Raw genomic sequence first — 16,752 nt, 5'->3', positions numbered from 1 at the left:
AAAAAAATCTTTTTTCTTTTTTTTTTTAAGATTTTTTTTTTTTTAAGGTTTTATTTGAGAGAGAGAATGAGAGAGAGAGAGCACATGAGGGGGGGAGGGTCGGAGGGCGAAGCATACTCCCTGCTGAGCAGGGAGCCCGATCTGGGACTCGATCCAGGCACTCCAGGATCATGACCTGAGCCGAAGGCAGTCGCTTAACCAACTGAGCCATCCAGGCGCCCAAGAATTTTTTTTTTTTTTTATTTGACAGAGAGTCAGCAAGAGAGGGAACGCAATCGGGGGGAGTGGGAGAGGGAGAAGCAGGCTTCCCGCTGAGCAGGGAACCCGATGTGGGGCTCCATCCCAGGACCCCGAGATCACGACTTGAGCCGAAGGCAGATGCTTAACGACTGAGCCACCCAGGCGTCCCCCCAGAAATCTTTCTTATCTGTTCCATTATGGAAAAAGTTTGCTGAGCTCTCTTGTACTGGGTTCACTGGACAGATAGATTTGGATCAGAGGATTAATAGTACCGGTGCGGGACAAGGGTAGGTGACATCAGATGCTCATGTAAGATTTCTCCCAGAACATGAGGCTGAGCAAGTGCTTGGTAGGTCAGCAAGCCATTGTCACCTTGATGGTGACAGCAAAGACTAGGGCCTTTTTTTCATATTAGTCACTGTGATGGACTGAGTATTGACTGTGGGGGCCAAGAACATGTTTGGCCCTTGATGTGCATTATCGTGTTTAACTTAGTCTGTGGTGGTGTTTCTTCAGACGGAGGTATTGTGGGATGAATTAATTATATGGTTTAAACAATTATCGTTATGCTTTGCTGCTTCGTATGTTCTGTGAGGTGAACTTAGTGTGTCTTTTGCTGTATGATTTTTAATCCGTCTTATTGCGGAAGAAGCAGAGCAACTAGAATAATGGGACTGTATGTACCCATTACTCAGCTTCCACCATCGTCCCCTCCTGGCTAGTCCTGCATCCTCTCTGCTCTAGCACATTCTGCCCCCTGCCCTACCCCACCAGTTCCAGACGTCATGTTCTGTCATCCATGCCTTGTCATTTTTTTAGCATGGTGGTTGCTTCATCCAAAAGAACATTGATAAAAGGTAATAGGGAATTACAAAGTAAAATGCTAGGGTCACTGCTCATGTTCCCAAACCCAACCAGCTATCATAAAATTCCCTGGTCCCTCCTCCTGCATCCCTTATGGTCTTTCTCACTCCCAAACATCTTGTGTACATTATTTCATTTTTTTGGAAAAAATGTATTTTAGGGAGAGAGTGCACAGTGCAGAGGGGCAGATGTAGAGGGAGAGGAAGAAAGAGAATCTCAAGTAGACTCTGTGCTGAGCACGGAGCCCAACGCCGGGCTTGATCTCACGACCCTGAGGTCATTACCTGAGCCAAAAGCAAGAGTCAGAGAGATGCTCAGCCAACTGAGCCACCCAGGCACCCCATGTTATTTCATTTTAACTTCGTGACTTCTGAGACTGATTTGATCCTCAGCTGGGACAGGCGAGGAAGATATCGAATGAACAGCAATGATAGGAACAACTACCAACTCCTCAGGACAGGATTTGGGACATATCAGTCAGAATTCAGAATTTAGCTTGATCTTTTTTTTTTTGTTTTTAATTTTCTTTTAAGAGATTTTATTTATTTATTTGACAGAGAGAGCACACAAGCAGGGGAAGGGCAGAGGGAGAGGGAGAAGCAGGCTTCTGCTGAGCAGGGAGTGTGAGGTGGGGCTCAATCCCAGGCCCCTGGGATCTTGACTGAGCCAAAGGCAGACGCTTAACCGGCTGAGCCCCCCAGGTGCCCCCAAGTTTTGTCTTTTTAATCATCTCTCATGATAGGGATTACTCTTCCCATTTTACAGGGAAGGAAACTGAGGTGCCAAGTACTAAAGCAGCCTTCCTGGACTTTCATGGCTTGGGACCCAGCTCTGTTGGCCCCAGGAGCCTGGGCTGTCAGCACCCGATTCAGCCTTTCCCTGTGTACATTCTATCAAATGTTGACAATGGCAGTGGCAGATGCCGGGGGGGGGGGGGGGCGCCCAGCTCTGGGCCGAAAGAACAGGGCTTTTACAGATGAGGCAGTTCACGTTCAGAGAGAGGGACTCATTCGGCTGGTGGGTGCCGAGCCGGGATTGGAGCCCCAGCCATCCGACACCACCTCCCAGATGGCACGGGGCCGGGCAAGGATTCAGATGCTTAAAATACAACATGAGTGTGCATTACAATGGGGGGACACACAACCCCAGGACTGAACCACTCCTGCAGACGTTGGAGACCCATTGGTGTGCTTGGAGTCAGGGCAGGCTGGCGGCATTGTTGCTGAGAGCCCAGCTTTGGCCTTGACCCGACTGGTTCAGATCCTTGCCGCTTCTGGGCTGGGCTGGTGTCGACCCTTCCTGACAATGAATTTCCTCATTTGCAAAATGGGGGTGATCCCGTTAGTACCTCCCTCAGGTAACGGGAGGATCCAGGCATTAAAGCTCCACGGGACCGTGGGTCGCACACAGTAGGTATCCCATATGCTTTGCTTGGGTTACTCATCTCTGCAAAGCTTGGCAATTTTTTTTCTGTAAAGGGCGCGCTAGTAAATATTTTAGCCTTTACAGGGCCCAGGGTCTCTGTTACATCTTCTTGTTTTGTTTTTATGATCCTTTAAAAATTAGGAACCATTCTTAGCTTATAGATCTGTGAAAACGGGCAACAGGCCATAGTTTGCTTCAGAACAGTGGTAGCCCAGTAGAAATATTATGAGCTGTATACATCATTTCAAGCTTTCTTGTATCCACGCTTAAAAAAAAGTGAGGGGCGCCTGGCTGGCTCAGTCGGTAGAGCACGTGACTCTTGATCTCAGGGCCTTGAGGTCAAGCCCCACAATGGGCGGGGAGACATCTTAAAAGAAAAAAAAAATAAAAATAAAGATTAAAAATGGGTGAGATTAGCCACAGGAGTGTATTTTCTTTAACACAGCTTATTTAAAATTATCATTTTAGCGTGTAATCAACACAGAAAAAGCTAACAAGATGTTTTGCATTTTTTGCATATCAAGCCTTTGAAATCCTGTGTATATTTTATACTCATGGAACACACTCGGGCCAGCCGAATTAGCACAAGTCTGGCCCCCCCTCTCTACTTCGGCTTCCCCATCTATAAAATGGGACTGATAACATTAACTCCCAGTTCTTGGAGATGTTGAAGATTTAGCAGAATGTAAACGCTGAGCTCGTAAGAGTTTGTTGAGTGGAGAGAAGTGGGAGGGTGGTCCAGGTGGGGGAGCAGGGTGCAAAGTTTGTGTCGTTAGCAAAAACACGGAGTACTTGTGATGTGTAGGGATTCAAGGGGTTGAGTGGCTGGATTGTGAGTGCTGAGCCTGGGAAGGTGAGCAGGTGCCAGGTCATGCTGGGGTGAGCTCAGTGGGCACCTGCTTGAGAGTCCACTTTGGGTTTTCTGGCAGTGGGTAGGGTCCCTGGCTAGTAGGATGGTGGCTGGGGAGGTGTCTAGGTTTGGTGGCAGTCTGTCTACCACCTTGGTCCTGTGACACTGATTCCCCCATTAATGGACCATGATGTTTTCTTTCTTTTTCTTTTAAGTAGGCCCCACACCCAGCGTGGAGCCCAGTGTGGGTCTTGAACTCACAACCCTGAGATCAAGACCTTAGCTTAAGATCAAGAGTCAGATGCTTAATTGACCGAGCCACCCAGGCGCCCCAAAGCTTTCTTATTACCATCCTACTAGGTGTTTCTAGCTCATTCCCATCCTGCTGCTTACTGCCCTGGTCTTTGCTTCTCAAGAGTTCCGATTCCCAGAAGAGAATCTGATTGGTCCGGCTCAGCATTTGGGCCCAAGATAGGATTAGTGATTTGCGTGTAGATTGGCTGCCTGGTCAGGTCTCCTCCAATCAGCTGTGGCTTCCATTGGGCAGGGGCAGGAGCAGTGGGTGTGGTCCATGATAGGATTCCTGGTTGGAGATCAGGCAAGGATGATGCCAGGGGTTGAGCCCCATGATGGCGGAGAGGAAGAGTGGTTTTGGGAAAGCCACCAAGTTCAGTTGGGGTGTGGTGAGCCAAGGGGCCTGCGTCCAGCCAGAGAATCAGCCAGCGCTTTTGAGGAGGCTGATTGAGTAGTGGAAGAGACAGAGGGGATGGTCTTCCCTGGCTGGGAGGGATGCTCTGATGGCTTTCTCACAGGCTTCTGAGAACTAGAATGGGGAAGATCATGTTAACGTTGAGAGGCAAGGGCGCCTGAGTGGCTCAGTTGGTTGAGCGACTGCCTTCGGCTCGGGTCATGATCCCGGAGTCCCGGGATCGAGTTCCGCATCGGGCTCCCTGCTCGGTGAGGAGCCTGCTTCTCCCTCTGACCCTCCCCTGTTTCATGTACTCTCTCTCTCTCTCATTCTCGCTCTCTCAAATAAATAAATAAATCTTTAAAAAAAACCCAAAACATTGAGAGGCAAAAGCACCCATTTGTGGGGGTGTGGGGGGGGTACTGCATTTGCAAAAACCTGGAGAATCAGAAAGTCTGGGGTTCATCTGCTGAACTTGGAGGGATCTGGATGGCCTGCTCGGCAGGGACAGGAGAAGAGAAAGGAAACTGAGGCCAAATCTGGGTGTGCCAGATCGTGGAGCCTGCACTAGGGGCCCTGGAAGGTTTTGGAGCAGAGCAGGATGTGGTCCAATTCTTGGGCCTCTGACCTGGCTCCCCAAGGTCACCAGGAGGGAGGCCTGGGAACCATATGGTAGCCTGGAGAAAAGGACTTGGGGCCAGGGCGCCTGCATCCCTGTCTCATCCTGCCTCTTGTGACTTCAGCCAAGAGCTTTTTTAGACCTCGTTCTCATCAGGTTATTGTAGTCCCTTCTTTGCCCTCCCCTAGTTGATCTGAGGGACACACGAAATCATGGCTGTGAAAACCACTGACCCACACTAAGAGTAGGCAGTGGATAGCTGGTACACAGACCCAAGTGTTACAGCTGCTGCCAGTGACAGACATCATTAATTGATCTCAGCACTTCTGCTGAGCCTGGTTCTGAGCTATGACCAATCTAATTGGAATTGTCTTCTGAATCCTGTTTATCACTTGAGTGTGATTTCTTTGCGAGGACTAACTTCTGTTCATCTGTGGGTTATCACAGTACCCAGTGCACATTTTCTGCTGCATCTGTGGTTTTTTTTTTTTTTTTTGAGATTTTATTTATTCGAGAGAGAGCGAGAAAGAGAGTGGGGGAAGGAGCAGAGGGAGAGGGACAAGCAGTCTCCACACTGAGTATGGAGCCCCACGCGGGGCTGGATCCCACGACCCTGAGATCATGACCTGAGCCAAAACCAAGAGTCAGACGCTCAATGGACTGAGCCACCCAGGTGCCCCCGTCACACTTCCACGCTGTCCCGTGTCATTGCTCAGCCCCTTCACAGAAGACATTGCCCTTCCGAAAGGGCTTAGGTGTCGCCTCTTCCAGGAAGCATTCTTGGATTCAGATTGCATTTGAGGTCCTTCTTTTAGGCTTCCACAGTGTCTGGGGTTCTGCCGTTAGCGTGTTTATTACTTGTGCTGTCATTCTTTTTTGGTGTCATGTCTGGCTCTCCTGCTGTGCCCTTCGCTCTCCCCAGATTAGACGCTCTCCCCAGATGAGACGCTGGGTCTGACCCACATCCTTCAGTTTGCATCATCCAGCCAGGGGGTCACACAAGTCTCGTGGTGGGGAGGTTATCTGAGTGTTGGGGGGGTGGAGACAGGGGAGCCTTCTATCACTGTGTCTTACCCCGTTGTGGAGAGGGGCATGAATTTAGTGGTCTCAGGTCAGCTGTCATCGTCTGTTCTTGGCACAAGCCACAGCCTCACCCTGTTTTGTTTATTTGCTACTTTGTTGCTTGTCTGCTTCTGTAATGAAGACCCCACCAAAGGCCTTGTCGGTCTCATTCACTACTGTACTACCCCTGCCCGCGCATCACCGCCCCCCCCCCCCCCCCCCCCAGCGCGGCATCTGGAAAATGGTGGGTGGGTGCTCAGGAGTTGACATTACTTTAACTCCAGGGGCGTTGTGCCGTAACATTGTAACAACTAAAACTTGTAGCACAAGAAGGAACAGTTTGTTTGAGAGTCTTGGGTAAGCCTGGGGGTGGGGGAACGTGGCCAGCCTCGAGCTGCCTCCCCAGGACTGAGAACGTCCTGGGGCCAAGGGAAATGTGCCAGCCAGGGCGCCTGGGTGGCTCAGTTGGTTAAGCGACTGCCTTCGGCTCAGGTCATGATCCTGGAGTCCCGGGATCGGGTCCCGCGTCGGGCTCCCTGCTCAGCGGGGAGTCTGCTTCTCCCTCTGACCCTCCCCTTCTCGTGCTCTCTCTCTCTATCTCATTCTGTCTCTCAAATAAATAAATAAATAATCTTAAAAAAAAAAAAAGAAAAATGTGCCCGCCAGGGTGCGGTGATACCTGTTGACGAGAGTGCCTTTTCTCAAGGGGGTATCGAGGGAGGACACGGGGTCCGGAATTGGGGGCAGGAAGGGCAGGAGCAAGGGCTGACTTTGCTGGCCTCACTGCACCCCTCCTCAGCTGGCATTGCAGACGGGGCGGGAGCCCCCACCCATCTGGCGAGTGCAGAAGGCCCTGCTGCAGAAATTCACTCCCGAGATCAAGGATGGGCAGCGACAGTTTTGTGCAACCAGTAATGTAAGCCTGCAGAGGGGAATGAGGAGTCGGGGAGGCCTGGGGGAGGGGGTCCCCCTCATGCGTGACTGGGATTCACCTGCTGTCCAGGGGGTGTCCCAAAGGGAGGCTCCACCTCCAGGAGGCTTCTGTGGGGGGCCCCGTGGCATGGGGCGAGTCTCGGGTGTCGGGCTGCCTGGCTGCAGTAGATGAAGGATTTCCCTGTGTGCCTCTTTCCTTCCATAGTATTTGGGGTATTTTGGGGACGCAAAAAACCGGTATCAGCGCCTTTACGTAAAGTTCCTGGAAAATGTCAACAAGAAGGATTATGTGAGGGTCTGTGCTCGGAAACCCTGGCACCGGCCCCCAGTGCCCGTCAGGTACCCTGGGGGCCAAGGGGCAGGCGGCGGGCAGGGTTGACGGGCACGGGGATGGAACATTCAAGAGAAGAGGTAGAGGTGGGGAGAGTGGACACAGGGTGGGGGACAGAGACCCAGAGAGAGAGAGAGAGAGAGAGAGAGCCAGGTCTGGGATGGGGGGAGACAGAGGCTCAGAAGAAACAAAGGTCAGGAGAGGAAGCTGGTTCTGTGCTCAAAGCTACGGGCTTAGATGGGGATCTGGAGGAGAATTTGGGTTTCTTCGCGGCTGCTGACTGCATACAGTCCCTTCTGCATTCCCTTCCAGGCGCTCTGGGCAGGCCAAGGGCCCCGTGTCTGCCGGGGGCAGCTCTGCACCTCCTCCCAAGGCCCCGGCACCACCTCCTAAGCCCGAAACCCCTGATAAGACGGTATGTGAGAAGCCCCCAGAGCAGACGCCTGAGACACCTGTGCCTGAGCCCCCTGCTGCTGAGAAGCCATCCCCACCACGGCCCGTTGAGAAGGAAAAGGAGAAAGAGCGGGTGACACGTGGGGAGCGGCCGCTTCGGGGCGAGCGGAGCGCAGGCGGGCGGCAGACTCGGCCTGAGCGGAGCCTCACCGCAGGACAGACCGCCACCTCCCGGCTGCCCAAGGCCCGGCCCACCAAGGTGAAGGCCGAGCCGCCCCCCAAGAAGAGGAAGAAGTGGCTGAAGGAGGCGGCGGGCAATGCCTCGGCGGGCGGGGGTCCACCAGGCAGCTCCTCGGACTCAGAGTCATCCCCAGGAGCACCCAGCGAGGACGGTGAGGCCCTCGGCAGCCACCGGGCGGGTGGGGAGGCATGAGGAGGTGAATCCCCGGCAGCAGGAGGAGGCATGGGCGAGCACAGTTCATGGGGTTCCAGGTAGTGTCGGCGAGACAGCAGCGAGAACTCGTAAATTAAAATGATGGCGATATTTGTCAGTCATGTGGTGCCGGAGATGGCTGTCTTCTCTAAATGCTGTACCCAAGTTAACTTGTGTGACATTCATAGCAGGCTACAAAGTAGATACCGTTGTTTTTAAAGTTCTTTTTAAAATTTTTAAAAAAGATTTTACTTATTTGAGTGGGGAGGGGCGGGGGGAGAGGGAGAAGCCGACTCTCCACTGAGCACGGGCTCAGTCTCACACCCTGAGATCATGACCCCAGCCGAAATCGAGAGTCGGATGCCCAGCCGACTGAGCCACCCAGTGCCCCAGGGGTAGCTGTTTTAACAGAGACTAAGCGTGCAGGCACTCAGATGAGAGAGTGAGTTCTCTTTCCATCAAAGCACAACGTAGGTGGTGGTTTCCTAGAAAATAAGAGGCTCTTCTCAAGGTTGTCCAGGGTCTCTGTTTCCTTTCTTCTTGTTGCTGTGCCTTCCGCCTGCGTGCTGTCCTCAAGCACGTGGTCAGAGGCAGCCCAGCAGCCCCAAAGCCACAGGCCTGCCGGTGGGAAGGGACTCAGGGGCCAACGAATGGCTGGACCTTCCTTTTAAATTGCCGGATCTGGGTGTGGCCCCTATCCTGTCTCTCCTATCCCATTGGGCAGAACTTGGTCACATGGCCACACCTAGCTGCAAGAGAGCCTGGGAAATGTAGTCTTTCAACTGGGCAGGGTGATGCTAAATCAGGCCAGGTGGAAGCTGCAGGTCATGAAGGTGCCACAAGGGAGGAGATTTAGCAAAGGCCCAGATTTGCAGGTCTTTCCTTCTCTGGCCCTTTTCCTTTTTCTTAAACGATTTACAAACTTAAGTTTAATTGACACACCATATAGTTCACCTACTTGAAAATATAAAATTCAGTGGTTTTTAGTGTAGTCCTAGAGGTGTCCATCCATCTTGGCAGTCAATTTTAGAACACTTTCAATACCCCAAAAGAACCCTTGTATCGATTGGTTATCACTCCCTTCTTTTGGACATTATACAAAAGCGACTCTTAACAACGTGTAGACTTTTGTGATTGGCTTCTTTCACTCAGTGTAACATTTGGAGTTTAGCTGCCTGGTAGGTGTATCAGGACCTCATTCCTTTTTGCGGCTGAATACTATCCCACCACACGGATAGACCACGTTGTATGGATCCATGCACTCGTTGATGGACTTCTGGGTTGTTTCTGTGAATAATGCCACTGTGCACATGCATGGAGAGCTCTGAATTTCCTGAGCGCTGGAAATGGGGGGAACTGAACTCCACCCTCCTCTGGGAGCAGTTCCCCTGCCAAAGGCCAGTATGGGTCTGGGTCTGTCTCCCCTCAGCCCATTCGACCAGGAGTGAGTGGGTGTGACTCATGCTAGCTGACCTTAAGGCTTCCCTCAGCCCAGGAGCCCTCAGAACTAACCCTCTTCCTTGTCTGAGAGTGGTGACCCCTCCGTGTGCCAGAAGCCGATGCTCTCTCCTTCCTCAAATTCGTAATAGAAGTTCTAGAAAGACACTGTGGTGACTGTCCTCTCTCTCCTCCTCTAGTCCCCTTCCATTTGGCTTCCTGAGCCCCGTTCTGCACTTATTTATTGAGTACCTCCTTCGTGCCACAAACGAGGTTCCAGCAGTGAACAGAATAAACAAAAATACGTATCCTCATGGGAGCTTACAGTCTAGCTGGGGGAGTCCATCAGATAAACACGTTATGTAACAGAACACAAAACAATGTGAAAAATGGTCAGTGTAAGGCTGGCCAGGCTTAAAGGCAGTTAAGAAAAGCACTTCTGGTACAGAGGATCCAGGTGGTATAGAGGGGGGTGTTTTCAGGGGATGGGGGAGTTGGGGAAGGCTTCTGGAAATGACATTGGAGCAGACATCCGAGTGCAACGGGGTTGGGGTTGGGTGACTGGGAGAGAGAACATTCCAGGCAGGGCGTGTCTGGGGATCAGAAAGGAGGCCAGTGGCTGGAGCGAGTGAGTAAGAGGAGAGGGTGAGAAGTGAGGGCAGAGACGGAACAGGACCCGATCTTGGAGGGACAGGAGGCCTGGAGCTGGGTGGTCCCACTGGAAGGATTTTACCCTGAGCGAGACGAGAGCCATAGGAGGGTTTGGGCCAAGGCCTGGGGGGGGTCTGACTGCCCCTGCCAAGTGGTCGCTCCGGTCCTTGAAACGGCGGTCACCGAGGACCCTCCACGTGGATAAGTCAAATGGACATTTCTCATGCCACTTCCTGAGGGATATTTTAGGGCCATTCATGGCCGTCCTGCTTTTTTCTCCCCGATGTGCCTTCTTGGGTTTCATGTGAGTGTCCCTCAAGTCCTGACCTTGGCCTTGTTGCTTCACCTCTCACTTGGCAGGCTCAGCTTCCCAGTGAGCCTCGGTAGTTTCTTCCCCCTGGCCCCGCTCCAGGCCTCCCCCAAGCCCCCTCCCTCCAGATCCCACTGAGTTCCTTGTCCTAATTTCCCTATCTCAGGGGCAGCCCCACTGGCTACTCAGTCAGCAGGCCAGATCTCCGGGCACACAAGCCTGTGCTCCCCCACCTCCAAAGCTGGGAAGTCCCCAGCTCTGGCCCTCCTCTTCTCCTGCTCCGCCATTTCTGGATCCTGTCTGTATGGCCCTGCTACTTCCTCATCCTTTCTTATGTGGTCCATTACCCTGGCCTCTGGTATCATCCCTCTGATCCGTCCCCTACATGGCCTCAGAGGGGTCTTTCTACACTTAACCCTTGCCCCTCCCCTGCTCACACCTCTTCCATGGCTCCCTAGTACCCACCACAGGTTTGGGGACAACAGGTGGGTGAGGCCCCTGTCTTCTTTACCTCCCACCTCCTCCCGCAGTCTTGCTCTTTGTGATCTGATCTCTCCGAGTGGCTTCACTGGTTTGGAAACCCAATTATGCTGCTTCTTTAGACTTTGTTGAAGCTACACTGAACTAGTCAAACATGAAGCTCCCTGGCCTGGAATGCTTTTTTCCCCATCAGGATTTAGCTCTTGGGTCACCTTGAACCAGCCTTTCCTGGCTTGCCAGGCCGAACTCGTGACAATCAATGCCCGTGACGCCCACCCTTAGAGCATACTGCGCTGGGACGCGTTGGTCTGCCTCAGACTCGGAGCTCCCAGAGAACAGGGATTTCTTTCTGGCCCTGGTACTTAGAACATGGTCTGCCACCCAGGCGGCCTCAGATGAAGTTGGAATCATGAGCTTGTGTCCCATTCCCCGCCCCCCCCCCCCCCCCCCCCCCCCCCCCCCGCCCCCGCAGTCCCCGGGCGTCTGCTGAAGACCCGGGCGATGCGGGAGATGTACCGGAGCTACGTGGAGATGTTGGTGAGCACAGCACTCGACCCGGACATGATCCAGGCCCTGGAGGACACGCACGGTGAGCCCAGGCCTGGGGAAGAAGGTTCCCCCACTCCTCCTCTGAACCCCACCCCCCTACCCCCCCCCACCCCGCCAGGTGGGGGGCTTCCGCTCCTCTGACGCCCCCTCCTGGTCTTGCAGATGAGCTGTACCTGCCGCCCATGCGGAAGATCGATGGCCTCCTCAACGAGCACAAGAAGAAAGTCTTGAAGCGGCTGTCGCTGAGCCCAGCCCTGCAGGTGCTTGTGGGGCCTGGGCAGGAGGGGTCTGGGGCCCAGCGGTCGGGCATGGGCGTGATGGGTGCAAGTCAGCCACGGCCCTTCCCGCAGAGCATCGGGCCCCGGAGGGGGCAACCACTGGAAGGGTATGGCTTGTCCAGGAGCAGAGTTGAGGGCGGCGCTCCCGCAGGAGAGGGTCTCTGCAGACCTAGATGGAGGGCACTCGATGGGTGTGGAGAGGTCGTCGTGAAGGTCAGGGGAGGGCAGCTGGGAAAGCCCAGCAGAGTTTATGGAGCGCAGGTCTGGGGACAGCAGGTGGGCGAGACCTTGCTGGGGGACAGTGGTAGGCGGATTCTGACGGCTGCTCTGTTGTAACCACGGGCTTAGCATCTCAGTCTTCGCTCTTAGGTCACCCTGTCTGGAGTGGCCAAGGTCTCGGGGACGGAATGCTCGGGCAGCTCTGAAAATTCTGATGGGGGTCGTTGTGTGGGGCTGAGAATTTGGGGGTAGAATGTTAGGGCAACAGAATTCTGGGATGGAATGTTAGTCTGGCCGTAAAATGTCTGGGCGGATATTGGTCTGGGTCAGAAAATTCTGGGTGGGATGTTAGTCTCTCAGACGATACGGTTCTAGCACCCTGGGTGGGATGCTAGGGTAACTGAGAATTCTGGGAGTGAGAGTTAGTCTGGCTCTGAGAGATCTGGGTAGGATATTATTATGCCAGGGGGATATTATTATGCCAGGGTTAACATTTCCACAGTAGAATATTAGGATAAGTCTGAGAATTATGGGATGGAGTATTAGTCTGGTTTTAGCCTTCTGGGCTGGAGTGTCAGCCTGGCACTGGGGATTCTGGATTTTAGGATATCTCAAAATTTTGAGGAGGATGTTAGGCTAGGGCTGAGAATCCCGAGTGGAATATTAGGGGTCTCGGAGAATCTTGGGTGGGCCACAGAGCACATTATAAGGGTCACCAGACAGGCCTAGGCTCCTCTGTCCTTTGAGAGATGCAAGATTCCAGAGTATCTCCTCATCTGCAGTGTGAGGGAAACTGAGGCACCTGACAACTCGGGGATCTGAGAACTGAGTGGTGGGTTTGGAGAGTGTGGGTCCAGGGGGACGGCCCACTGACTGGTTGGCTTCCCGCAGGACGCCCTGCACACGTTCCCCCAGCTGCAAGTGGAGCAGAGCGGGGAGGGCTCCCCTGAGGAGGGGGCCGTGCGGCTGCGGCCGGCTGGGGAACCCTACAACCGCAAGACGCTCAGCAAACTCAAGAGGAGCGTGGTCCGAGCCCAGGTGGGGCTGGGGATGGGCGGGCGGTATGGACGCCTGGGGGGAGGAGCTGCCCCGCACTGGGCAGTGGGGTGAGGCTTCTCCGCTCCATCTGTCCAGGAGTTCAAAGTTGAGCTGGACAAGTCGGGATACTACACGCTCTACCACTCACTCCACCACTATAAGTACCACACCTTCCTGCGCTGCCGGGACCAGGTAAGCCCACCCGCATCGCGCGTCGCCCTGGGCTTCGGCCCTACAGGCTCTGCTCTGGACCCCAGCCCCCTCCCCTCCTCCCTCAGACCCAGGAGCCCAGACCCCCAGCCCCCTCCTCCCTCAGACCCAGGGGTCCAGACTCCCAGCCCCCTCCTCCCTCAGACCCAGGGGTCCAGGCCTCCAGGCCTCCAGCCGCCTCCTCCCTCAGACCCAGGGGTCCAGACTCCGAGCCCCCTCCTCCCTCAGACCCAGGGGTCCAGGCCTCCAGCCCCCTCCTCCCTCAGACCCTTGATCCCTAGACCTCCAGGCCCTGGTGGCCACCCACCCCAGCTCCCTGTTTAATGCCCTGCAGACCCTGGCCATCGAGGGCGGTGCTGAGGACCTGGGTCAGGAGGAGGTGGTCCAACAGTGCATGCGGAACCAGCCGTGGCTGGAACAGCTCTTCGACTCCTTCAGCGACCTGCTGGCCCAAGCACAGGCCCACAGCCGCTGCGGGTGACCCCGCCCAGCCTGGGGGCGCCACCTCTTCCATGAACGGAGAGTTGGGACAGAACTGTGTCCTCAGGAGCTAACCCCCTGGGCCCCGTCGCCAGGGAAAGGGGGGGGTCATTGGTCCGGGTGTGTCCATGCTGCCCCCACAGGGCAGGGTTCAAAGTTCAACTCCTCCCCTCTCCCACGCCCCCTCCACTTCCTCCCCAGCCCTCCCGCTGTCCGGTGTACAGAGAAATTATTTATATATATGTATAAATGTCTATTTAGTAACGGTTTCCCTCCCCACCTTGCCCCAATCCTCTCTCCACGGCCACAGCCCCGCCCCCTCCACCTTGTACATAATGTATAGGAAAAGTCTATGTATGGTTGAGGGGGGCGGGGTGGCTTCAGAGAGCTGGGGGACCCCCTCCCCCCAACCCCCCCTCACAGGCCAAGATCTTTGCTAAAGGCCATTCCCTCCCCAGGGCATTCGGCATCGGGTGGGAGGGGGAAAACGCATCTTGTTAATTATTTTTAATCTTATTTATTGTACATACCTGGGGCGGGGGGCTGGGGAGGTGGAGGGGGGAGAAGGGTCCCCTCCCTTTGGCCCTCCCGCTCCTTTTCTACTGCGATTGTCTGTGTCTGCCCCCCCCCCGCCACCACCGCCCCATCCCCTTGTCTTCTGGATGTGGTTCTATTTTTTATCTGTCTCCTCTCCCCTCCCCCCCCAACCCCTCTGCTCCTACCTCCCGACCTCCCTTTGTCTCTTGCTCTTTCTTGGGCTTCTGTACAACTCAACTTGTATACACTGTGTACACACAACCAGCCAAACGAAAACCCAACAGCAAACACTTTATCGGCTGGCTGGAGTGCCTCTGTCCTGCGGCGGCTAGGGGGCCCCAGGGGTGGCAGAGGCAGACAGGGTCTGGAACGGGAACATGGCTTCTCTGGAGCCCCTGGAAGCGGCCGGGCTGGGGTCATTGTATGCGTTACGTCTCACTGTGTAAAATTAGCCGCCCGCCCCCCCCCCAGCCCCGAAATTTAGTGACCTAAATGTTTATCCTCTGGTTTCGGAGGATGAGGAACTGGGGAGCAGGTCAGCTGGGTGGTCCTGTCCCAGGGTCTGTTGTGAGGGTCCACTCAAGTCGGCCAGAGCAGCGGCCCTCCGGGGATTGACGGGTCGTAGGACCGGCTTTCAAGCTGGCTCACTTTTATTTATGTATTTTAAGATTTTATTTATTTGAGAGAGAGCACGAGAGGGGAGTGAGGGGCAGAAGGAGAAACAGACTCCGCGCTGAGCAGGGAGCCCCACGCGGGGCTCGGTCCCAGGAGCCCGGGATCATGACCTGAGCTGAAGGCAGACGCTTAACCGACTGAGCCACCCAGGCACGCCAAGGTGGCTCACTTTTAAGGTGTGCAGATTGGCTGCAGGCTGGAGGCCTCAGTTCCTTGCCATGTGGACCTTGCCATGGGGCACCTTGAGTGTCTGCAGAACATGGCAGCCGGCTTCCCCCAGAGAAGGGGATCCCAGGGAGAGAGCAAGGAAGAAGCCTTGCAGAGTTTTCTGTCCTGACACACCATTGCCTCCTACATACTGTTCACGGGAAGGGAGTCCTTGAACCCAGTACCCACTCAAAGGGGGATTCAGCTCTGCTTTGAGGAGGGAAAAGCAGAGGAATTTCTCGGTGTGTTTTTTTTTTTTTTTTAAAGATTTTATTTATTTATTTGACAGAGAGAGACACAGCGAGAGAGGGAACACAAGCAGGGGGAGTGGGAGAGGGAGAAGCAGGCCTCCCGCGGAGCAGGGAGCCCGATGCGGGGCTCGATCCCAGGACCCTGGGATTGTGACCTGAGCCGAAGGCAGACGCTTAACCGACTGAGCCACCCAGGCGCCCCTTCTCGGTGTGTTTTTAAGCTGGTACAGGCTGTGGCAGGTGTTAGGAGTTGACCAGCTTTTTGTTGGCTGCCTAATGTGGACTCGAGGGTGGATCTCTTGTGTCCTTGAACCCTGGAACTACAAGGTCACAAGCAGAAGCAGGTGAGATGTGGATAGAGTGCTTTGTTCTCGACACTTTAGCTTAAAGTGTGACCTGCCACCCTTGGGAGTTCTGTCCGTTGCCCCGCCCCACACGCACAAGAGCTTGTAGAAGTGTAGTCTCCAGGGCTGAGTCTCAGATCTGCTGAGTCAGAACCCACTTTTTAGTAAGATCCTGGGAGGATTCTAATACACACTCAAGTTTGAGGAGCAGCGTTCTAAAATAAGAATTAACAATTTGGAGGTCACCTGGAACCCAGCGTGTAAGAAGTGAGTAAGCCGTTGTCACTCGAGAGCCCGGACTGTTGTCAAGAATGGACTATTGGTATACTAGAATCCTGGCTTCAGCACTCATGGTGGTTGGTCAGTAGGTATTGACCCAGTGTGAGATTTAAGGGTAGGCCATCCGCATTCTAGATAGATTCCCTTCCTGGTGAAATTGAGGAAGAGCCCCCGTTCTTTAACCTTGGATATTGTCTAGACCATCACCAATGTGAACGACTCCAGAATTCTGGTTTTACAGTAACGTTTAAGGATCTTAATGGGAGAGTCAGTGATGGACCATGGGCTTTCTAGAATTAATGGAGTTTGGAGGGGTGAGGATGGAACTTGGTGTCCTCGTACCGTGGCCTGTGGCACATTGGAGTGCAGCCTCTGAGAGGCAGTGGCACGTTGAAGGCTCTGGGCTGGTATGTCCAATTGGAGCCAAAGGTTCCATGATCGGCGTTGCCTCAGATAGGAGCTCTGCTATGGAGAGTGGGTGGATTGTTCAGAAGGTGGGCGGCAGGGCAGCATCCTCCCTTTGCGGGTGGGATAACCTTGTGGTTGGATTTTGGAAGTCAACTGCCCAAACTTGGATCTCCGCTCTAGCACTTAACCAGGTGAGTTGGATACCAGCCCGAATCCTCAGCTCTGTCATTTGTAAAAATGGGCTTTTGTCAAGATGAAGGAAAACTGAAATGTCTGAAGCACTTAGCGCCCGTTACCCATAACAGGAGGAGGCCCCAAGAGGCTTGTTGGAGGTCCAAGAGATGGCAGAAGTGGGAGAGGGTGGCAAAGATGTTTAAAGAGGGACATCAGAACCCTGAGAGACTTTGAATCTTCGGCAGGGCCCGCCAAAGCCTCGGGAGGGCAGGAACCAGAGAGGCGCGCACACACCTAGGGAAATGCCAAGTAGGCCACGCCAGCCTCTTCACTGTTGCCTGATGAGCTGGGGATAGATGGGGCTCGCAAACCATCCAAAAATGGGCT

General features: G+C 54.2%; 1 protein-coding gene across 1 annotated transcript in view; it reads left to right on the top strand.

Moving 5' to 3' along the window:
- PRR12 (proline rich 12) overlaps positions 1-14,322 on the top strand; it is a 25,699-nt gene extending 11,377 nt beyond the window's left edge. The window contains exons 7-14 of the mRNA XM_073886555.1: positions 6,548-6,664; positions 6,887-7,020; positions 7,325-7,824; positions 11,189-11,305; positions 11,428-11,525; positions 12,654-12,800; positions 12,897-12,992; positions 13,345-14,322. Coding sequence (XP_073742656.1) covers positions 6,548-6,664; positions 6,887-7,020; positions 7,325-7,824; positions 11,189-11,305; positions 11,428-11,525; positions 12,654-12,800; positions 12,897-12,992; positions 13,345-13,491 — 1,356 coding nt within the window. The 3' untranslated portion in view covers positions 13,492-14,322. The remainder of the gene's footprint in view (positions 1-6,547; positions 6,665-6,886; positions 7,021-7,324; positions 7,825-11,188; positions 11,306-11,427; positions 11,526-12,653; positions 12,801-12,896; positions 12,993-13,344) is intronic.
- The last annotated feature ends 2,430 nt before the right edge of the window (positions 14,323-16,752 follow it).

Source organism: Callorhinus ursinus, unplaced genomic scaffold, assembly GCF_003265705.2.
Source record: "Callorhinus ursinus isolate GAN/ISIS: 27379988/994484 unplaced genomic scaffold, GSC_fseal_2.0 scaffold71, whole genome shotgun sequence".
Classification (NCBI taxonomy): Eukaryota; Metazoa; Chordata; class Mammalia; order Carnivora; family Otariidae; genus Callorhinus; species Callorhinus ursinus.
This window is presented reverse-complemented; position numbering and strand designations above follow the sequence as displayed.